Source organism: Brachyhypopomus gauderio, chromosome 5, assembly GCF_052324685.1.
Source record: "Brachyhypopomus gauderio isolate BG-103 chromosome 5, BGAUD_0.2, whole genome shotgun sequence".
Classification (NCBI taxonomy): domain Eukaryota; kingdom Metazoa; phylum Chordata; class Actinopteri; order Gymnotiformes; family Hypopomidae; genus Brachyhypopomus; species Brachyhypopomus gauderio.
This window is the reverse complement of record NC_135215.1, coordinates 13,155,713-13,180,114: the sequence shown is the minus strand read 5'-3', so window position 1 is coordinate 13,180,114 and position 24,402 is coordinate 13,155,713. Positions and strand designations below refer to the sequence as shown.

The 24,402-nt window shown below is 50.8% G+C and overlaps 1 protein-coding gene across 4 annotated transcripts in view; it reads right to left on the bottom strand.

Annotated features, from left to right (window-relative positions):
* The window catches only part of LOC143514524 (protein diaphanous homolog 1-like), a 42,227-nt gene that overhangs the window by 705 nt on the left and 17,120 nt on the right, over nucleotides 1-24,402 (bottom strand). For 3 of the 4 annotated variants that reach the window (XM_077005815.1, XM_077005817.1, XM_077005816.1), the window contains exons 3-17: nucleotides 22,721-22,747; nucleotides 21,359-21,517; nucleotides 20,991-21,092; nucleotides 20,215-20,345; nucleotides 20,027-20,110; nucleotides 19,700-19,766; nucleotides 17,381-17,520; nucleotides 17,119-17,224; nucleotides 16,697-16,807; nucleotides 16,163-16,281; nucleotides 15,425-15,541; nucleotides 12,423-12,538; nucleotides 10,582-10,646; nucleotides 8,259-8,438; nucleotides 3,302-3,916 (exon numbers count right to left, since the gene is read on the bottom strand). In XM_077005815.1, the coding sequence (XP_076861930.1) occupies nucleotides 3,302-3,916; nucleotides 8,259-8,438; nucleotides 10,582-10,646; nucleotides 12,423-12,538; nucleotides 15,425-15,541; nucleotides 16,163-16,281; nucleotides 16,697-16,807; nucleotides 17,119-17,224; nucleotides 17,381-17,520; nucleotides 19,700-19,766; nucleotides 20,027-20,110; nucleotides 20,215-20,345; nucleotides 20,991-21,092; nucleotides 21,359-21,517; nucleotides 22,721-22,747 (2,139 nt within the window). The remainder of the gene's footprint in view (nucleotides 1-3,301; nucleotides 3,917-8,258; nucleotides 8,439-10,581; nucleotides 10,647-12,422; nucleotides 12,539-15,424; nucleotides 15,542-16,162; nucleotides 16,282-16,696; nucleotides 16,808-17,118; nucleotides 17,225-17,380; nucleotides 17,521-19,699; nucleotides 19,767-20,026; nucleotides 20,111-20,214; nucleotides 20,346-20,990; nucleotides 21,093-21,358; nucleotides 21,518-22,720; nucleotides 22,748-24,402) is intronic. The other variant, XM_077005818.1, reaches the window with a different exon arrangement.

Sequence of the window (24,402 nt, the reverse complement as noted above, 5' to 3'; positions counted from 1 at the left end):
TGCTTCATCCCCAACGACATACTGGTTTAGCAGAACTAAGTCTCCCCAACCCCCCCGAAGCGGCGGCCCCAAGACTGGGCACGCTACACCAACACGGCATCAATCAATTAATCAGCTTCTTGGGCCCAGCGAATTGGTCAATGGCACAAAAGACCACCGCAGAGGTAGCGTTTCCATGGCGCTAGCCAGCGAGTCGCGTGCTAGCGATCTCACAGAAATGAATAACCAAACACAAAAGTGTAGAAAACATTAAAGAATGGGAGAGAAAAGAAAAGATGGCTAAATGGTGAGAGGCGCTGAAGTGGGGTGTGGAGAGGGAGCTGAAACTCATTAAAGCCGAAACTCCTCTGCACAAAGGACCAAAATGGGACAAAAGATCCAATACACTCTGGAAACAGCAGACGAGATAGCACTCCTCACTCTAATCTCCCCTCTCCTCACTCTAATCTCCCCTCTCCTCACTCTAATCTCCCCTCTCCGTGTCTCTCTGTCCTCACTCTAATCTCCCCTCTCCTCACTCTAATCTCCCCTCTCCTCACTCTAATCTCCCCTCTCCGTGTCTCTCTGTCCTCGCTCTAATCTCCCCTCTCCGTGTCTCTCCGTCCTCGCTCTAATCTCCCCTCTCCGTGTCTCTCCGTCCTCGCTCTAATCTCCCCTCTCCGTGTCTCTCCGTCCTCGCTCTAATCTCCCCTCTCCGTGTCTCTCCGTCCTCGCTCTAATCTCCCCTCTCCGTGTCTCTCCGTCCTCGCTCTAATCTCCCCTCTCCGTGTCTCTCCGTCCTCGCTCTAATCTCCCCTCTCCGTGTCTCTCCGTCCTCGCTCTAATCTCCCCTCTCCGTGTCTCTCCGTCCTCGCTCTAATCTCCCCTCTCCGTGTCTCTCCGTCCTCGCTCTAATCTCCCCTCTCCGTGTCTCTCCGTCCTCGCTCTAATCTCCCCTCTCCGTGTCTCTCCGTCCTCGCTCTAATCTTCCCTCTCCGTCTCTCTCCGTCCTCGCTCTAATCTCCCCTCTCCGTCTCTCTCTGTCCTCGCTCTAATCTCCCCTCTCCGTCTCTCTCTGTCCTCGCTCTAATCTCCCCTCTCCGTCTCTCTGTCCTCGCTCTAATCTTCCCTCTCCGTGTCTCTCTGTCCTCGCTCTAATCTTCCCTCTCCGTGTCTCTCTGTCCTCGCTCTAATCTTCCCTCTCCGTGTCTCTCTGTCCTCGCTCTAATCTTCCCTCTCCGTGTCTCTCTGTCCTCGCTCTAATCTCCCCTCTCCGTGTCTCTCTGTCCTCGCTCTAATCTCCCCTCTCCGTCTCTCTGTCCTCGCTCTAATCTTCCCTCTCCGTGTCTCTCTGTCCTCGCTCTAATCTTCCCTCTCCGTGTCTCTCTGTCCTCGCTCTAATCTTCCCTCTCCGTGTCTCTCTGTCCTCGCTCTAATCTTCCCTCTCCGTGTCTCTCTGTCCTCGCTCTAATCTTCCCTCTCCGTGTCTCTCTGTCCTCGCTCTAATCTTCCCTCTCCGTGTCTCTCTGTCCTCGCTCTAATCTCCCCTCTCCGTGTCTCTCTGTCCTCGCTCTAATCTCCCCTCTCCGTGTCTCTCTGTCCTCGCTCTAATCTTCCCTCTCCGTGTCTCTCTGTCCTCGCTCTAATCTTCCCTCTCCGTGTCTCTGTCCTCGCTCTAATCTTCCCTCTCCGTGTCTCGCTCTAATCTCCCCTCTCCGTGTCTCGCTCTAATCTCCCCTCTCCGTGTCTCGCTCTAATCTCCCCTCTCCGTGTCTCTCTCTAATCTCCCCTCTCCGTGTCTCTCTCTAATCTCCCCTCTCCGTGTCTCTCTCTAATCTCCCCTCTCCGTGTCTCTCTCTAATCTCCCCTCTCCGTGTCTCTCTCTAATCTCCCCTCTCCGTGTCTCTCTCTCCTCTCTCTAATCTCACCTCTCCATCTCTCCCTCTTCGCTCTAATCCCCCCTCTGTGTGTCTGTCCTCGCTCTTATCTCACCTCTCCGTGTGTCTCTCCTCGCTCTAATCTCACCTCTCCGTGTCTCTCTCACCTCTCCATGGCTCTCTCTTCGCTCTAATCTCCCCTCACCATGTCGCTCCATTGCTTTTTAATCCCGGTTATCTGGATTTTATTTACCACCCGATCTTCTCCTTCCATACAGGAGATCTGATCACAGCAGGAGCGGCCACACCTCCTCCTCTCCTGCTGCACACCGTCTAGTCAAGCCTCTCTCAGCCTGGACAACATTGTCTGAAGAATTCTCATCTGAGCACTTACAGATGAATTCTCAGCTAATTAGACAAGTGTTAAATGTTTAAAGCTTTAATCAGGTTGTTTCAAGAACTGACCCCCCACCCCCTTGCTTGGTCCAACCATGACATTTTCAAGAAAAGCCATTAATGTTTTTTTTTTTTTTTTTTTTAAATGAACGGACCAAGACCTGATCGAGCACATTGATTGGACCTGTTCACGTCAATGTTCTCACTCCAATTTCCACTTCTGGGGCTATTCTGATACCAGCTCCACATTTCCCTGACTACCAATGAATGTGTGTGTGTGTGTGTGTGTGTGTGTGTACAAGTGTCACAGGGCGTGTAAGCGAACAGGAAGCGGAAGATGAGAGCGCAAAGAAAAAATGTTAATTTAAATTACAAAAGAATGCTGTCCTTTCTAGCAGCAATTTAATTATCTTTCACAGCCACAGTTAAAAGAAACAGGCTTATTAAAAAGCAATTTCACTGACATCCTCGTCAAAGAGCTCTCACCGCAAGAAGAAAGTAAGCATGAATGAGACACATGGAGAGAGAGAGAGAGAGAGAGAGAGAGAGAGAGAGAGAGAGAGAGAGAGAGAGAGAGAGAGAGAGAGAGAGAGAGAGAGAGAGGAGGAGACAGACAGAGGAGGAGAGAGAGTGTGAGAGAGACAGACTGATGAACTCAACTGCTGCCATTAAAGAACAGCTTAAGGCTATGGGGGAGGTAGAAGGTTTTGATGTTTTAACTCTTGCATAAAGGTGAGAACGAGCAAGAGAACAAGAGAGAGAGGAGGAGGAAAAAGCTGTGGGACTAATAATCACACATGGTTCATACACATACATGTAACATGCTACCAGAGTGTCTCACACACCCCCACAACCACGGACATACACACAGCTACACAATTCAGCGGTACCTGTTATATGGATTCAGACTGACCTGTAGTTCTGTAACACACACATGGACCCGCCCATCACACCCGACCCCATATATCACCCCCCACACCTCCACCCTCCACCCTCCACACACACACACACACACACACACACACACACACACACACACACACACACACCTTGCTCCAGTTGGCTCTCTTGAGCTGCGCCTCAGGCTTGTACTCCTTCTTGGGCTGGAGGCCGAAGGGGAGCTGAGGAGGCGCGGGGGCCCAGCCTCCAAACCCCCCGGGGGGAGGGGGAGGCATCCCAAGCATGCCGATTGGTGGAGGCGGAGGCATACCCGGACATCCTGGGGGCGGAGGTGGAGGTGGAGGCACGCCAGGACCACCGGGCAAAGGAGGGGGCGGCGGAGGCATCATAGCTCCCTGCCCGGGTAAAGGTGGAGGGGGTGGGGGTAGGGACATCCCTGGTAAAGGTGGAGGTGGGGGAGGCATGCCTGGTAGAGGAGGGGGTGGAGGTATGGCTGCTTGGCCAGGTAACGGAGGTGGAGGTGGGGCCATGGCTTGGCCAGGTAATGGTGGGGGAGGCGGGGCCATAGGCCAAGCTGTTTGGCCAGGTAAGGATGGAGGTGGGGGTGGGGGAGGGGGTGGGGGTGGGGGTGGTAGGATGGTCATGCAGGCTGCTCCAGGTGGAGGAGGGCCAGTCCCCGATTGGGGTGGGGCTACAGGGGCTGTTGTGATTTTTGTCAGGAGTTCAGACTTTGCTTCATCGAGATCCTTAGACAATTTCTCAATCTGAAAAAAATGTAGAGAGAAATAGCCAGAGAGACGGGGAGGGGGAGAGGGAGAATTATTACATCTCTGGTCATGAGGGAAACCAAGAGAGTTGTGGTGAACCCTGCTGAAGACATGGCTGTGTGGGCACTATACTCACCCCTTTCACAACATCAAATGTAGACGACAGCAAACCAGCAGCCATAAAAACTTAAATTAGCACTTTTTAAATTCAACAAATGTTTTTTACATGATAGCTACATTACACTTACCTAAACAAATACCTAATCAGATAAACAGATGCCTAGAGAGAACCACAAACAACAGTGTTGTTTCTTAGAAGAAATAGTTTCAACTTCCAAATGTAGTTCAAGGACACAGAACAAAAAGAGATTCACATTACAAGCAATGCTTATTATACTGAAAACTGTTAATGTGGAACAAACGGAGACAGAGGGGTGGAGAGAGAGAAGGTAGATATTAAAGGTCCTGGCTGGAGTTTGGAGAGACATGAATGGGGTTTAAATCCATGTCTCATTAGACGCATCATTTATTCATCCCCAAGTGGCCAGGGCTCGTTAAAAAGGACCAGCCTGCTAATGACGCGTCGAGGAGAGAGAGCAAGTGTGTGTGGCAGAGCACCAGAGTGTGTGTGGCAGAGCACCAGAGTGTGTGTGGCAGAGCACCAGAGTGTGTGTGGCAGAGCACCAGAGTGTGCGCGAGAGAAGGAGCAAGAGTGAGGAAGAGTGCAGGAGCTCTTGGCTGGCTTCTCTAGCATGTGCCACTGTTTGAAGTGCGTCTGCTGGAGGATTCCACGAACGCTGCAGAACCGGGAAGCAGTTCACAGGCCTCAGGGTGAAGAGGGCAGGACTGAGAACGCCTCTCGCTCCTGCACGGGTCCAGATGCTCACAGGCCTCTCTGAAGGCTGCTGCTGTGTGTTCCACATTAAAAGCAGGTTGAGAGGAGGCGCTTGTGTTGAGCTCAGCAAGTTCTTCTCTCTGCCTGCAACTCGTTCCCACACACCCACACCCCCTACCTCTGTACTCCACACACACACACACACACACACACACACAATCACACACACACACACACACACACACACACACACACACACACACACCCCCTACCTCTGTACTCCACACACACACACACACACACACACACCTCCACACCCACACCCCCTACCTCTGTACTCCACACACACACACACACACACACACACACACACACACACACACCTCCGTCTCTGTACGCCACTCTCACACTCACTCACACACACACACACACACACTACACACACACACACAACACACACACACCGCCACACCCCTACGCGGGACCACCACACACACACACACACACACTCTCACACCCACTCCCTCCCCTACCGCGGGTAGCTCTCACTCACACACACACACCGCCACACCCACACCGCCGACCGGGACGCCTCACACACACTCTCTACTCCTCCTGTCCCATCACCCCCGACCGCGGTCGCACTCTCTCTCTACTCACCGCACGTCCCTCACCGACCGCGGGTACTCCACACACACACTACACACCGGTCCTTACCCGACACAGCCGACCCTCTCTCACACACACACATCACACACACACACTCTCTCTACCTCCGTACCACACCCCCGTACCGCGGGTACTCCACACACTCACACATCCGCGGTACCCACACCCTCGCGGACGCCTCTCTCACACTCTCACACACACCGGTCCACACCCCCGTCGCTCGGACTACTCACACTACACACACACACTCACTCACATACACTCACACACACACACTCACACACTCTACACTCACACGCCTCTACCCTCACCCGACCTCGGGTACGCCACACACCACACACACACACTCCTCCACACCCTCACCCTTCCTCTGGTACTCCACACACACACTCACACACACCGCCACTCCACACCCACACCCGACCTCGGTACTCCACACACACACACACCTCCACACCCACACCCCCTACCTCTGGACTCCACACACACACACACACACACACACTCACACACTCTCACACACACACACACACACTCTCCACTCCACACCCACTCCCCCTACCTCTGGACGCCACTCACTCACACCGCACACCCACACCCCCTACCTCGGGTACTCCACACACACTCTCACACACACACACTCACACACACACACTCACTCACTCTCACACACACACACTCCACCCCCGACCGCTGGTCTCCACACACACCTCCACACCCACGGACCTCTTACTCACACACACCTCCACACACCTCCCACACCCCCGTCGCGGATGCACTCCACACACACACCGCCTCTCCCCTCACCCCCTACCGCTGTACTCCACACACACACTCACACACACACACACACACACACACACACCTCCACACCACCTACCTCTGTACTCCACACACACACACACACACACACACACACACACACCCTACCTCTGTACTCCACACACACACACACACACACACACACACCTCCACACCACCTACCTCTGTACTCCACACACACACACACACACCACCTACCTCTGTACTCCACACACACACACCCTACCTCTGTACTCCACACACACACACACACACACCCCTTCACACCCACACCCCCTACCTCTGTTCTCCACACACACACACCACCTACCTCTGTACTCCACATCTCCACTACCACTACATCCGTTATCCACTCACACACCTCCACACCCACTAAACCTCTGTACTCCACACACAGACACCCACCCACCCACACCCCTCCACACCCCCTACCTCTGTACTCCACACACACACACCTCCACACCACCTACCTCTGTACTCCACACACACACACCCACCCACCCACACCCACACACCTCCACACCACCTACCTCTGTACTCCACACACACACACACACCTCCACACCACCTACCTGTATACTCCACACACACACACACACCTCCACCCCCTACCTCTGTACTCCACACACCCACACCTCCACACACACACACACACAAACATACCCTACCTCTGTACTCCACACACACACCCACACACACCCACACCTCCAGACACACACACACACACCACCTACCTCTGTACTCCACACCTCCACTACATCCGTTATCCACTCACACACCTCCACACCCCCTAAACCTCTGTTCTCCACTCACACACATCCGCTCCTGTTCAGTCCAAACCCGTCTCCACCTCCATCTTTCTCCTCAATTCCAGGCTAACGACTTCCCTCCTTTTGCTGACTCTTGCTTTTCTCCCGTCCACATCAACTGTAATTATCTCTCTCTGTCTGTCTCTGTCTCTCTCTCACACACACACACACACACACACACACACACACACACACACACACACACACACACACACACAGAATCGTGTGTGCTGGTATCTGTGGGATTGCTGACAAACAATACATGTCACAGCAATTCTTCTTGTCTTTCACTCCAACTCTCAGTCTTTCCCCTTCCATCCCTCTATCCATCCATTTCCATTGTTTCCACTAACAGGCCAATCACAAAGCAGCTCCAGCCAGTCCTTAGCCTTCAGAGCTGATCTCAGCTCACTGGATTCAATTCTGTGGTTTTCACCCTCTGACTGATGGATTCACTTTGGATTGCTCGATTCTGGGTTTGGCCCATTTCTTAAGAGGCTGTTTTATAGAGACTCATGTGACAAGCTCTCCTTTGAAACTGCTGCATATCAACTAGACATGCACGGATTGATCAGACGGTGACCAGGATGGGCGGCGTTTCAGCCTGATTGGCCGATCAGGCTCGTATATTTGATTCTGAGCTGGTCACACTGAGGCGTGTGCAGGGGCTTGGGAGCACAGTCACGCACAAACAGCTCCGTGAATGCATTAAGCTGAGAAGACAACATAAGAGCCTGGATTATCACTTCTAATAGCTGGCACACTTATTTTCTTTGGAATAGTAAAAACACCACTCTTTATTTTATTTGGAGGTTTGTGAATAGAAATGGTTTGTCCTATTACCTGGTACACATGTTATGCTGAAATTGAAGAAATTTCCATTAAAGGAAAAGCTGAACCAAAGTATTTCTGTATGCTGTCATTTAGAATTCTTTGAAAGAAGGAAAATCGGAACTTGCCAGTAATACATAAAAAAAAAAATAAAAAAAATAAAAAATAATAATTGAAATGGGACAAGAAAATTGCAGTCTGTGCGTCTCTAACATCAACAGACAAAAACATTCAGACTAAGAGATGCGTGGACACTCATGCGGAGGGCCTTACTGGGTCTGATCTCACCCGCTCAAGCTGCAGACAGGACAGCCTTCAGACCCGAGCACGCAGGAGGTCTGGGTGTGGAGGTGAACGTGCGGAGGTTCAGTACCTGCTCCTTCAGCTGGCCAATTTCTCCTTGCAGTCCCTGGTTCTCTTTCTCCTTCTCCATCTTATCGTTTTCGACAGTCTCCTTCTCCGCACTGAGCTCCTGGACCTTCTGCTCATAATCTCCCTCCATCTTTTTAAGTTCCACCTGTAACTCATGCCGTGCAGTCAACTCCGCATCCAACTACACACACACACACACACACACACACACACACACACACACACACACACACACATTAGTCCAAGCAAACATTGATTTCAGTCATGGTGCAGTACATGGGCTACATGTGTCCTGTGGCCTGGATGAACGGGAGGTGCTGTGTGTGTGTGTATGTGTGTGTGTGCGCGTGCGTGTGTGTGTGTGTGTATGTGTGTGTGTGCGTGTGTTTGCCGCATTAGCTTCATCGCTGTGGGTGAGTGGGAGGTGCTTTGTATGTATGCTGGACCACACCATCAGTAGCAAAGGTGAAGAGGTGCTGTGTGTGTGTGTGTGTGTGTGTGTGTGTGTGTGTGCTGGCCCTCTCAGCATCATTGACGTGTGACGGCGTGTGTTCCCACAGCACCTGCCTGCCATCAAACCCATGAAATAAGAACCCGGCTGGAATAAGGGCCGAAGCAGGCAACCTGAAGGCGGAGCCTACTGGGCCCCGCCCTCTCACCACCGCAGTGCTTCACCATCACTCCCAGCAGAGCAACGTCTCGGACAGCCTGTCACTCAAACAGCTGCTACCCTGGAGAAAAGGGGCTTGTTCTTTCAAGCACGAATTACGCACAGACCTGCGCTGAAATACGGCGTCACATCACAACGCACGACTCGGCTCCTCTGGCAGAGCAGCTAGAGCAGGTGCAGGCGACGCCACGCTCACGTGTCCCGTCCCACGTCAACACCCGTGGACGACCTGCTGGAAGTAGCCAGCACAAACACGTGGGTCCACGCCTGCGTCCCACGTGCACGCGCTCCGAAGGACACCAGCGCTGACTAACCGTGTGGGCCTTCACACAGCGGAGGGCGTCTGCGTCCCCCGAGCGTGCGCACAGGAACACGTGTCGTCTAATCATCCGTCCTTCGCCCCCCCCCCTGCTGTGCACAGCACTAGAATCTATGCTAATTGGGAGCCTGACTCACTCGACACCCTGGAGGAGTCCAGCGCACCAGTACCACGGTGCTGGAGAAAGGGCAGGCCCGCTAAGACGCCAGCTGCGTGCGTTTCACGCCAGCCCGGGACAGGCCCGTAGGGTGGCGGTACAGAACCACGGGGGAGGGCTGGATGGCCCGCTTCAGCCATCTGCGACCCACGGCCCTGCTGAGAGCGGCTCCAGGGCCGCCCTCTTCGCCCAAACTCACACGACTCTCTGCATTCAGCTCGTGTCATTTCATAAAGTCGTGTTGTTTACGGGAGAGGGCCATCGACATGTGCAGGGACAGGGAGACATTGACAAATTCTAGTGACATTGACAAGAATGTGTTTGCAAACCAGACATGTAATTATTTGGCATCAGTAGGAACTGAAGACACACACACACACACACACACACACACACACACACACTCTACATATATGCCAGTAATGAGAGTGTCTCTCTCTCCTCTCCTTATTTGCCACGCAGCTATTACTCTAAATTAGACAGGGAGGACTGAGGAAGAGAGGAAGAGGAAGAGTAAACACTACTCTGACAGCCCAGTGAAAGGGGTCATCCCACACACACACACACACACACACACACACACACACACACACACACACACACACACACACACACACACACACACACACACACACACACACACACACAAATATTGGAGAGAGAGGGCATCTCCTTATGCCCCAATTTCAGTCAGTGACAAGGAAATTGCAGTACGCGAGAGTGTACAAGCTCACAGACACACACAGACACATACATACATACAAGCAGACACACTTACATACAGACAGACACACACACACAAACACACACAGAGGGTAATTGCAGAGTGTGAGAGAGGAAGTCTTGCTGGGAGGGATTAGGAGAGAGCCTGTCAGAGAGAGGAAGAGGAAATCTCCTGTCTGCTCCCGTCTCTCCTCACAAATTACACATCTGCCAGCTCACACGGGGCGGTGTGTGTGTGTGTGTGTGTGTGTGTGTGTGTGTGGTGCCGGGGGTGTATATGAGCTTAGAGCTGGTATGCTGAGAAAGTTTGATTATATGTAAAATATTCAGCAGTGTTGAAAAGTGATGGGTGAGCATGTGACCTTGGAAATGTGAGATGTCTATGTGCATGTGCAAGCCGTATGTGTGTGTGTGTGTGCGCGTGTGTGCGTGCGTGCGTGTGTGATTCTGTTTACCTTCTTCTCTAGCTCTATGGCCTTGGCCTCACTGATCTCCACTTTCGTCTTATCCACCATATTATCTAGAGGAGAAGGGGAAACAAAGTTAGAGAGAGAAGGTGTCTGTGTGTGTGTGTGTGTGTGTGTGTGTGTGTGAAAGACAGAGAGGGAGGGAGAGAGCGAGAGGGAGAGACAGAGAGAGGGAGAGACAGAGAGAGAGAGAGACAGAGAGAGAGAGAGACAGAGAGAGAGAGAGACAGAGAGAGAGAGACAGAGAGAGAGAGAGAGGGAGAGATAGACGTTTTCTGTGGCTGTGGGGATAAAGTGCCCTTCACTGTGATGAGTCTGTGTGTCTCCTCTGATTCGTGCTCTGATTACTGAGCAACCTAATTAAAATCCCATCGTCTCTCACACACACACACACACACACACACACACACACACACACACACACACACACACACACACACACACGAGAGCACGCACGCGCGCACACACACACACACACGAGCAGGCACATACAAAATCTCTATTGCAATGAAATCTAAAACTCCATCTAAAAAGCCCATCGACCCCAACCATTTCCAAAGAAACCGTGCAAAAGGATCAACATGAAAGCAGAGAGTTCTGACAAAACCATGGCCGTGCTTTAGGGCTTCCCACCAACACCCCAACTCCGTCCCTCTGAGATCTTAATCTGTGATAAACCGCGTTCAAAGATTTTTAAAAATATAATACAGAAATCTAAAAAAAAAAAAAGGCAGAGAAAGTGCTAGATTTTCAGCTTGACCCAGGGGGGGAGGGGGGGGAGGCTCTGGAGGTGAAGAGCCAATCGGAGCAGCTTCAGGAGAGAATATGTTAATGAGTGAGCACAGGTGGCACTGCGAGCCCGAGGCAGAGAGAACGCGTGAGGAAGGCCTGTTCCTCATCCTCCTGGGCACACGCACATCGTGAAGAAGGGAGGGACACCAGAAATGAGAGCAAAGGAAGACAGAGAGACAGACAGGCAGCTACAGACTGTTTAAAGAGGGAAAAAAGGAAAGAACCCAGAAAATACAACCAAAAAAAATAAATAAAAAGGCAAAAGGACAGGAAAAGAGCGGCAAACAAGCAGAGAGGCAGCAGCTCTGCGGAAATGTAATGAGGATAGAAAGCGAGGGGGGGCTACTGTACTCGCTTCTCATAGCCAAGCCAGACTAAATGGGACAGAAACCCAATGAGAGCAGAGAGAGAGGGGGGAAGCCCAAGAGTGTCTGGAGTTCAAAGGAGATCTTTAAATAACAGCAGCAGGGCAGAACAAGGCACGGCCTTCCTCTCATCAGCAGTGGACAAAAAACACATTTAACATGTCCCTGCAGCATAAAACACCACAGAGTTGCACACACACACACACACACACACACACACACCACACATTCTCCACCCAAAGAGGAGTGTGCACTCACAGCTTTTCCTTTACACGGCGCTCTGAGACCGGCCATTTACTGAGCCAGCAGGCACGTAAACATGGGCAGCTGAGTACATGAGACAAACCTGAACGCTCGGCAGCCAAACACAGAGCTGGTCATCTGAGCGGAGAGTGGGAGAAGTGGCCGGCACCAACAGTCCAACCAACACACTCCACTGACATTGAGGGAAACGTGTTTGGTGTGACGATGTCAAAATGCAGTGGGGAAGTCTTGACACAATCTTCGTGTAAGAAACTGCATCTAAAATGGAGGTGTTGAGGTACTAAATAGCTGCTCAGCCCCTTTGATCCCATGATCCGGACTCTATGCTGCCACACTGTGGACAGTGTGTGTGTGTGCAGGAAGAAGTTGTGATGTAGAAAAGTGCTGTTGGGTGTGTGTATGTATTACCAATAAGTCCTTCGATGTCTATTTGGATGTTTCTGCATTTGAAGTCAGGATCATAGCCATTTCTGCGCAGGACTATCTGAGATACACACTCATCAATAACCTTATAGTACTGTGGCCTGAGAGAGAGAGAGAGACAGACAAGAAAATAATCATTAATATTGGAGGTATCTTTAATACACAAGAACTCATCTACAACCTTAAGGGACATTCATATTGTATCACTGAGACAACCTATTGGGTTTTCTAAACGAGAACATTCAGCAACCGTAAACGCCCCAGGAACACAGAGACTGGATGGAGTGTCCATTATCTGCCTGGCGATAGAGACTGATCGGAGTGGCCGTACCGGCCCGGCCGTACCAAGGACCGGGCAAAGCGGACGTACCGGCCCGGCGCCCCACGATGGTTAGAGGGTGCTGTTCAGAACTAGCCATCCAGACACTGCTAGGGCTGAGCAACAGCTACAGAAGAGCACGAGAGGTGAGAGAGAGGAGAGAGAGTTCACATGTGTGTACTTGTGTGCAGTTCAAGTGTGTGTGTAGCTCCCTAACTGTGTGTGTGTGCGCGAAGAGTTGAGAGTTGTGTGTATGTGCGTGTGGGGTGGGGGGGGGCTCCTTTCACTCCACCTCTATAAGAAGTTATATTTTCAAGTGAATATATAGGTTTGTGTGTGTGTGTGTGTGTGTGTGTGTGTGTGTGTTTCTCTCTCTCTCCCAGCGGTCAGATATTTGATGGGCTTACAGACACACTCCATTTGCGAGGAGTCTGGCATTGTGACCTGGTGTGAAAGTAACTCAATACTTTCTTCATTTTCCACCAAGCTGTTTCTCTCTCTCCTTTATTTGGCCTCGTTTTCTTTCAACTCAATTTTTTTCACCCCCCCCCCCCCCCTTTTTCTCCAGTTTTTCTGTGGAGCGAGAGCGCCATCTAGAGACCATTTAAAATCAGATATTTTTCCCTAGCCCAGAAAACCCCAGTTTTCAGCTCTTTTAAGTTGGGGGGGAGAATCATTAATTTTCTATTCTCAAATAATCAGATGTCTCTTAGAGAGTGCAGTGGTACTTGAACCACATTTAATATACAGTTGGTTGCCGTATGCAAAGAAAGCACTCAACTAGAACCAATCATCAGTCTCCAAATGGTGTGAGCGTGTGTGCTCTTGCAGGGCTCTGCGTGTACGGGGGAGACACTGGGCCGTCCTGGGGAGGTGCTCTTACTCCTCCTGTCTCCTCTGCTGACCTTCTGACCTGCTCCATCAGCTCCTCTACACACCGCCACACCACGGCTGCTCAGAGCAGGTCGTCCTGCAGCGTGTTTGGTGTTATCTTTTAGTGTTGAGTGCAGCGTGTTTGGTGTTATCTTTTAGTGTTGAGTGCAAAACACAACTGCGATAATGGAGGGTATGAGAGAAAAAATGACAATAGAGAGACAGCTGGAGCAAGAACGGAGAGAGAGAGAGAGAGAGAGAAACAAGAGACTGAGATAATGCCACAGAGAATGAAAGGAAAAAAGATATTACAGGAAGAGAGCACAGTAGGAGAGAGGCTGTACGTGTGCATATACTCGTGAGATAACTGTAGTATTGCACATGTGAGGATATGTATGTCTGTACTGGTCAGCTAAGGGACGTGTGTGTGTACGACAATGTGAAGGACTGTCTTTTCTGTTTAACTCTCACTTCCTATGCATTTTCAGTCCTTACACACCCCCACCCTCACGTATACCCCATACATACACACCCCCACCCTCACGTATACCCCATACATACACACCCCCACCCCCCACACACAGCCCCCCTGCAGACAGACAGACACTCTCCAATTTCCTGCCTGTCAGATCACATTGAGCCGACAAGGAACAAGCAACAAGCCTGACATCCTAAAACCATTTACAATCTCCCTCTCTGCCCCCCAACACACACACACACACACACACACACACACACACACACACACACACACACACACACACACACACACACACACACACACACACACACACACACACACACACACACACACACACACACACACACACACACACACACACACACACACACCCTCCTGTTCTCTTCCCCACTGAAATCACCCAGCTCTCGGTTCGCCTCTTTGTGCCTGTTCAACAGACAGAGGGAAAGTGTGTGTGTGTGTGTGTGTGCCTGGCCCGAGGAGCTCGGTAGAGGAGAGCTCCATTTCAGAGTGTAATGCAAGCAGAGAATCAAAGTGCAGATGGTGACAAATAAGAGTATCAGCCTGCCTGCGTGTGTGTGTGTGTGTGTGTGTGTGTGATCCCAACCTAATGTGTTAGGGGGCTTGTTTGTGAATGTTTAGAATAAAAATGTCCTATGTAGGAAAAACACTCAGAAAAAGAGCAGCAAGCTATTTTATCAGGACCGACAGAACCGTCCCGCTAAGGTCAAGTGTTCAAAACAAAACACGCGGTTCACGTGTTCAGGGTTCATTTTGGTTCCTGAGCTTATCGTTAGGTTTAAGAAACTCAAACCACATACAAATAATTCACATTTCACACAATTCACAACTAACCTATACAAAACACATCCAAACCAACAAGCCCATCCCTGTGTTTCTGTGAAGATCATGAGTGAGTGAACATTTCGAGACGGCCAGTGATGCTTCTGTCCATCAATCCCTGCACTTCTCTCCCTCCATGTTGTGATCTTTCCACTCATCATCTCTCCCTTCCCCCCTGCCCCCCTCTGCTCCCCCCTTTCTCCTCCACCTCACTCTCTCTCCCCATCAGTCAGCAGCACTAGTGCTCATTGGTCTTCCGTGACCCCGCCCCCCTGCTTCACTCTGCCTTGGGCAGTATCACTTCCTCTTCCTCATTCATCATCACTTCTTCCATCTCTCCTTCATCCTTCGAGCTGGCACTTCGATGTGGTCCCTCATCAGTCTCCACATACACCCCCCATCATTCTCTTTTCCATCCCAACACACTGAAAGGTCTCAAGGAAGGTCGCTGTGAGGGGTCAGAGGTCATACCTGATCATGTAGTCGTTGCGCACCAGCAGCAGGTGCTGCATGAGAGACAGGAAGTGACCTTCTGCTTTAGAATCCTTCACTGTGTTCAGAAGCATCTGGAACACCTCCGATATGTCAGTAAACACCACGTTAAGGATCTTCACACAGATGCACGCACACGTGTAACAGCAACATGTCAGAGATGCACATGTCAATATGTCAATTCCTGAGTGGCCATGAAATGTTCGGACAAATAAGAGGACGTCGTTTACATGACAATGTCCTGTTATGTGACCTATTAGTGTATATTATAAGCGTCTGTTATAAGCCATTTGTTAAGACAAAGATGATTAATTCAGTAGGTGTATTTGCACCTCCTGGTGGCTGAAGAGCAGAACTACGCTACAGCCTAAACCAATAACAATTCAAGCCTCACCTGAAAATGTTTAACTAAATAGCAAACTAAGATAGTAGGTAATAGAAGCTTTGTTGAATTTATACATGAGTAAAATTTAGTGAACAAATTAAGACCTTATTTTTCACAGCACGCTTTCTCAGAGGTTCTCTCACCTACATGCTTTGGCACCCTTGAGACACCTGGTGGTCAATTTGAGAACTCCATGAGCTACAGTCCTACACAAAAAGCAATTTCAGCTCTGAGACTCTGAGAAGAACCCTGTCCTGACCTCTTAGCTTATGACTTTTGACCATGAGCCCGTGGCGCCCCGGTGAAGGGGGAAGTCACGGGTGAAAGGATATTCCATCTCAACGCGCACGTCATAGAGACGGGAGCGAAGGTCTTCAGAGTCTTCGTCGGCCTGCTCATCGAAGACCTGCAGCTGCACACGTAACTCCTCATTCTCGATGACCCTCACCTCCTACTCAGGTCGGTCACACACACACACACACACACACACACACACACACACACACACACACACACACACACACACACACACACACACACACACACACACACACGAGAATTATTTTCTTCTCACATTTTCTTTAAGTGAGAAAAAAATAAATAAATGCCAAAGAAAAACTTTTGAGCAATTATCATAAAGGCTGGCTAGCTGGAACTTTTGACAGACAGCTTGATGCACTGTGTGTATAAGCCCTTGTAAATGACAGGTTACCTTAGCTAATGGCCTTCACACTAGCACTAATTTTCGCAATCTGTTATTTATGTAGTATATCCACAAGGCCCTTGCATGTGCGTAGGCGTCTGTAAGATCTTATAATGAATGGCTTTGTCTCAAGACTTGTATGTGCTTGTGTTGGTCAACTCACAGCCAGTAGGTCCCTCAGCCCCAGTCTCATGAGTTCTGAGCGTATGTGGATCCTGAAGTCCAGCTCCTCTCCTCTGCTGATCAGGGCGTTGATCAGCTGCATACAGCCCCCCTGGGAGACACACGCACACACAGATATGACGCAGGTTCACCGCACAGCAGGCATCTACCATTCCACTCAGATTCCAATTTAACTTCCAGGAAATGTCCATTCGAAAAGGAAATTGTAAGTCAATTCTCACATAATGGAAAAAACAAATTCAGCGCTCTATAGCAAACCCTCAACACAGAGGAAACAGAAGAGACATCTCCAGTTGCTAGGGTGACTGGCTATGGAAGATATGTAAGCCATGCAAACATGCAGGTGTGTGTGTGTGTGTGTGTGTGTGTGTGTGTGTGTGTGTGTGTGTGTGTGTGTGTTACTTTGAGAGGGATGTTGGACTTCTGCATGCCCGACAGCAGGGGCTGGAATCTCTCCATCTCCCTCTCCTCACCAAGCTCCGTTATGGACTCCAGCACACGCTCATGACTGAAATACAAGGCACACACAAAGTTGAACTCGCACGCACGCAGACGCCTGCCTTCACACACACACAGCTAACAAGACAAAGGAAAAGGTATACTGGGAGACACTATAAAAGTTAGCAAAGTTAACCATCTCTCACACACACACACACACACTCACAAGTTGTCGGCGTGCTCCAGGATACAGATGGCCGACAGCAGTCTGACGGCGTCCACCATCATGTGTGGGATTCGTGGGTTGGCAGCCCGGACCAGGAGGGCGATCCCATCGGCCGAGGCCAGCATGGCTTTCAGACCGAACTGAAACACAGCAGCAGCAGCAGGGTCACAACTCCCACCTCCACTCAAACACAACTCAAATACCCTCAGCATGCACCCCCTTCTAGCTCAAATGGAGCGGTGGGGACGCCACTCCCAAACTCAAATTCGGCCGGCAGCAGCATCGCTTTCGGCAGATTCACCACAACTGAAGTCACTATTTGAACACAAGTATGAAAAACTGATCTGAGTGCAGTGAAACAGCACTGCTCTCTCATTCACGTTCTCCCTGAAACTGGCAAAGTTACAGGACACCCACAACCGTAAGGCCCCAAGGCGAGTATCACTGTGGTGCCAGGTTCTCCATCTAGCTTCAAGCTGCCTCGGGCTGGTACACACACACACACACACACACACACACACACACACACACACACACACACACACACACAAGAGCCTGGGAGCAGCAGCATTGGCGGGTCAGCCGCTGGGATCACACTCCTCTAGCGGTACACTTGAGAAGATGATCTAAACGGACAACATCCTCTGGTTCGGTTTCAGCTGTGCAGAGGTAAACAGCATTTAGCTGAAGGGCGGTTGCTATGGTGACATATCCCGCACACTGAAAAGTGCAAGAGTGAGTGAAGGAGTAGGAGGAGGGGAGTTAGAGGAGAAGAGAGGGGAGCAGGGGAGGAAAGAAAGAGGAGAGGAGAGGGGGGAAGGGAAGGAGAGGAGGAGTTAGAGGAGAGGAGGAGGGAAGGAGAGGAGGAGTTAGAGGAGAGGAGGAGGGAAGGAGAGGAGGAGAGTTAGAGGAGAGGAGGAGAGTTAGAGGAGAGGAGAGGAGGAGAGTTAGAGGAGAGTTAGAGGAGAGGAGGAGAGTTAGAGGAGAGGAGGAGGGAAGGAGAGGAGAGGAGGAGAGTTAGAGGAGAGGAGGAGAGTTAGAGGAAAGGAGGAGAGTTAGAGGAGAGGAGGAGAGTTAGAGGAGAGGAGGAGGGAAGGAGAGGAGGAGAGTTAGAGGAGAGGAGGAGGGAAGGAGAGGAGGAGAGTTAGAGGAGAGGAGGAGAGTTAGAGGAGAGGAGGAGAGTTAGAGGAGAGGAGGAGGGAAGGAGAGGAGGAGAGTTAGAGGAGAGGAGGAGAGTTAGAGGAGAGGAGGAGAGTTAGAGGAGAGGAGGAGGGAAGGAGAGGAGGAGAGTTAGAGGAGAGGAGAGGAGGAGAGAGGAGAGGAGAGGAGGAGAGTTAGAGGAGAGGAGGAGAAGTGCAGGGTGGCCCAGTCTCATCATTAGTCAAACCATCGTGAAACAGCATCATTAGTGAAACAGTGTTGGAACAGCACCAGTAGAACCAGTAGAACAGCATTCATAAATAAGACAGAGGAGCAGGACATGGGGACATGAGACCTGTGGGGACATGAGACCTGGGGGGACATGGGGCCTGTGGGGACATGAGACCTGTGGGGACCGGGGGGTCCCACCGTACGAGACCGAACACTAATACTGGCCCCCCACCGTACGAGACCGAACACTAATACAGGCCCCCCACCGTACGAGACCGAACACTAATACAGGCCCCCCACCGTACGAGACCGAACACTAATACAGGCCCCCCACCGTACGAGACCGAACACTAATACAGGCCCCCCACCGTACGAGACCGAACACTAATACTGGCCCCCCACCGTACGAGACCGAACACTAATACAGGCCCCCCACCGTACGAGACCGAACACTAATACTGGCCCCCCACCGTACGAGACCGAACACTAATACAGGCCCCCCACCGTACGAGACCGAACACTAATACAGGCCCCCCACCGTACGAGACCGAACACTAATACAGGCCCCCCACCGTACGAGACCGAACACTAATACAGGCCCCCCACCGTACGAGACCGAACACTAATACTGGCCCCCCACCGTACGAGACTGAACACTAATACTGGCCCCCCACCGTACGAGACTGAACACTAATACTGGCCCCCCACCGTACGAGACTGAACACTAATACTGGCCCCCCACCGTACGAGACTGAACACTAATACTGGCCCCCCACCGTACGAGACTGAACACTAATACTGGCCCCCCACCGTACGAGACTGAACACTAATACAGGCCCCCCACCGTACGAGACTGAACACTAATACAGGCCCCCACCGTACGAGACTGAACACTAGCGGCGGATTGTGATCTGTGATCGGCGGGGTTGGAGCTCCAGACTCCCTCACCTTGTTGTTCATGAAGGCTTTTAGGCAGCGGATGATCTCATGCTGACACTTCACGCCCACGCTGGTGCTGTTGGCACACACAGATGGAGACAGAGTCAGTGAGCCATCCAGAACCAGCACATGCTACCCATCATCATGAACCGCTAATTACCAACAGCAAATTAAAGATCAGCTAATAAAGCTGAGGCTGCACACCCTTCACCCGTCAGAGCCCGAGGAGTGTCCTCTACCCACTGTACATATAGTGACCTGCTAATAAGAAGTGTGTGTATGTGTGTGTGTGTGTGTGTGTGTGTGTGTGTGTGTGTGTGTACACTTGGGCCTTACGGATATTCCTCTTTCTCTTCTTGAAGTTTCCTCAGGAAGCTGAGCAGCAGCTCCAGACCCTCTTCTCCAAACGTCTGCACCCAGCTAGAAGACAGCGGGTGCCACGGTTAACACGGACCCCGTGCGGGGCCCCAGGAGACGGTCCGTGCGTGTGAGGGTGCGACACACTCCGTGCGTGCAGATTTTACCTGACGGGGTTGTTGTTAAGGGAGACACGCAGAGATTCGAGGCAGGACAGCAGCTGTGTGTCTCGGGGTTCAGTCTTCAGCTCCTGGATGTACATCACAGGAGACCTGGAGCTCTCCTTCTGACTCCTTCCCTGTGTGCGCACACATACACAGACCATCACACACGCAAACACACAAACCAACACACACGCACAGAGACCATCACACACGCAAACACAAACAAACACACACACAAACCAACACACACACACACAGGTCATCATATATGCCTATTTCAGTCTGTTATCCATCTATATCTGAGCATTCTGCATAAATGTTATTTATGCAATATTATACAAAAATAAAAAAAAAGATATCTTGGTAGAAATTTAAGGTATCTAAAAATTAACAGTCTTCATATTAGGGTTTTACTGTTAATGACCCAAAATGCTGCAGACACAAAGCCATATACAATGTTAGATCCTGTAGAGATGATTGACTACCCCTGTGCTTTTCAGATGACCTTGTCAGGTATTCTAGCAAGCACACACAGCTTGTAAGCTGGTACAGGTTTCACGAGATTATAGCACTTCAGTTTTTGTAACCCAGCCCAGAACAAACCCTTCAGTCACCCAGGCTCAACCTGGAGCTACACCCTCCGTCAGTCACCGCGTACACACAGTTCACCTGCACGTTCACCACAAGGGGGCGGCAGATTCTACATCACATCAACATCTGCTAGAGTTCACATGGAATAAAGGTGTGTGTGTGTGTGTGTATGTGTGTGCGCTCCTTACATCATTGGAGGTATGGAGGTACCGAGAGACCATCTCTCTCTTGATTGAGATGTCCTTCTCTCTCAGTGGCTGCTGCTTCTCCGCGTTCAGATTCATATCAACCTGGAGAGACGGGGAGAAGATAAACGAGAGAGAACCAACAGAAAGAGCCAGAAAGTGTGTGTGTGTGTGTGTGTACGTTTTTTGCTTTTCCCTTGGGTCTCCCCCTGGGTTTCTTTGATCTTTCCACACATGTCAGTTAGCTGTTTTACCTATTGTTATTGTCTCACACACACACACACACACACACACACACACACACACACACACACACACACACACACACACACACACACACACACACACACACACACACACACTTCCCTCACCAGCATCTGCTCGAAGAGCTCCAGGATGTACTCGTCGGGGTGGTCCTGCAGGGTGGGCATGGCGGAGATCTCGTACTGGGCAGCAGATGAGTGTCTGTGGCTCGGTACACTGGGCTTCTCCTTCTCCTTCTTTATCCTCATGCTGGTGAAACGCTCCAACTGCCATGGGGTTAAAGGCCAAGAGGTCAGTGCCAGATCTCAGACTGAGCACCACTTCTGCTGAGCCTGCTTCGTGTGGTTGGTGGTGTAGCGACTGCACCTTCCAACACAGTTCCTCCACTCACATGCCGGTGCCTCACTGTCAGCAGCAGCTACGCCTCTCCACAACCCCACCCTCCCCCAAGTTCTTCCCGCTCAAATGTAACCCAGAATACTACAACTAAATACAGAAAATCCTATAAATCTACACATATGCATATCTAGTGGGTGCTCATATCTCTCTCCCCCTAAAGCCACTCAGGCCAAGCAGCAGCCCAGGAGTCTGAGTGTGCTCTGCAGGATTGAAGGCGTTTCTAGGATCAGGCTCTTCTGGACCAAGACTGATGTCCTTCCTGTGATCTATTGGGAGTGCATCCTCCACTCCTCCATGGTAGGGGTCACCGACCCAAGTGCCGTTAACACGGTACAGGCAACTCTAAAGTCTCCAAACTCGCTCTCTCTCTCTCTCTCTGCGTTTTCAGTCCCTGTATTTCTCCAGCTTCTGGTATTCATGTGTCCATCACATGGGCCTCATCTATGGCCATACAGAGTCCTGCATCTCCTCCCATCACGCTGTCTAGCTGCTTCAACGCTGCATGGCTGATCTGAGCCCCCCCCACCATACCTGATCTCTACCGTTCTGTGGCTCACACTGGGGTCTGTGTGTGCAAACTGTTGGATGAGACCAGATAACAGAAATTCCACATATACTATATTTGCATAAGCACACACACACACACGCGCACACACGCACGCACACACACACACACACACACACAAGCGATTTGACTCCGACGGTCATAAACTTCCTCCAACTCTGCATTGGCTAAAGCAACAGGGACGGCAGGACAACACGGCCAGGCTCAGAAACACAAAGATGACAAAGAGCAAAGAGTGTGTGGCACTGCTGCGCATCTCGCAACAAGCAAAGAAAAAATATAAGATGTTCTCCTGTGAGCTCACTTCAGACACTCACAGCACTCTCACCAGTGAGTGGCTTTGACCAAGCTATGCGGACATTGGCGATGCTGGGATTAAGGTGAAAGGGCAGTAGGGATGTTGGTGATACACGTGTGACTGTTTAGTGTTTAGTGCTCTTACGTGGTGTGAGCAGCTGGGTTAGGAACATTAGTCACAGACAGTCACACATATTCTAATACCTACCTCATCTGGGATGAGTCGCTTCAAGGTCTGCACAAAAGAGGGCGTAGAGAGTAAAAGAGAGAAAGAGGGAGAGGAATCAATGAAAAATCATGACAGACTGCATTGCTGATTTGTTCAAAGAAAATGAGAAGTAGAAATAAGACAAAGGCTTTAAAAGAATATATAAGAATTTATTTAAGAGTATTTTATGAGAATATAAAACTGTACATTAACACACTAGGATATTACATATTTAGTGACTAGTCACTTTAGACAGCTAAGCATAAATCTTCACAAAATCTTGCAATATCTCAAATTGGTCACAAGGGGGCAGAGTAGCCCAGCAAATACCCTTAGTTGAGGGGAACATTCCACCATTATCATGTACACTTCTGGGGTTAAGAAAATCTGCTGACAAGATAATGTGTAAGCATATTCACGCACAGAATGTGGTACAACACACATGTGGTTATTTAATCATATACACACAATATAGAATGAGAGAGAGAGAGAGAGAGAGAGAGAGAGAGAGAGAGAGAGAGAGAGAGAAACATAGGTGGAGAGCACATGAGATCATAGTTTGCATAAGAACCTCCACTTCAGCCCTCAGGGCCAACGTCCCGGTTGACCCGGGCGATCTCTGACCTTTAGGCCTTGGCTCAGCCCACAGCAGGTCCTGAACCATGACCTGCTCCCCATCACCACCACCCACCCTGAGTGGCCCAGCTCCCACGAGCCCAGTGCAGCCTCATCCCCCCCAGGGCCTGGAGGGTGGGGACGTTGGGCTCCATCAGCACCGCACCCAGGCGGGGCCACGCAGGACTACATCTCTACACCTGTTCAAGCACACTCCTGTCCCACAGCCTTCAGCAACACGGGCCAAGCGCCGGCCGACGCCTTCGAAAGGATTAGCAAGAGTGATACTGTGCTGCCACCCCCCCCCCCCCCCCACACACACACACACACACACACACACACAGTCACTAGGACAATAGGCACGAGAGCAGCCTAGACGCACCCTTCTGCAAAATATGTGGACTGTGACTTGATTCTACCCATGTAATAAAAGGAGTTTCCACTTGCTATGTAATAACACACACACGCTTTATACACTCATGTAAACACACTCATACTTGGAGCGGTCGTGTCATAAGGACTGCACACAAGCGGTCAGCAAAAGAAAGGTGGTCTCTGCTCACACCTCCCAGACCCAGAATTACCCAGTGCACTCCACAGAGGAGTAATCAGTCTGACCACACCAAACCTCTCCACCATCACCCCTTCTCCAGGAAGAGGAACTAAACCTGAACTTCTAACTTCTAGAACTAAGTGAAGCCCAGCAGAAGATCCCTGCCTGTCCCTGGACTACGGTTACCAAAACGTGGTTACACGTGCGTGGGACACGCCCCTACTTCATCCTCAACACGATGGTGTTCGGCGGGTCAGTCCCCCGAAGAAACGTGTGTCTCCCATTGCCCTGTTCCTCTGCACAGCAGTATCGCATGAATACTTTTGCCAAAAGGTCGGCTGATGATCAGAGAATGTTCTAGAGCCCTGTGTGGTAATAAGGCAGCTCTCATTAGCACAGCCTCTGCTGCACTAGTCAGCTCCTTCTGGGTCGCGTGCGAAAAACAAGCCCTCTGCAGCCCAGACTAACATCCTGGCTTAATTCAACCTCTCCGCAGCGGTACAGGTGTATAGCG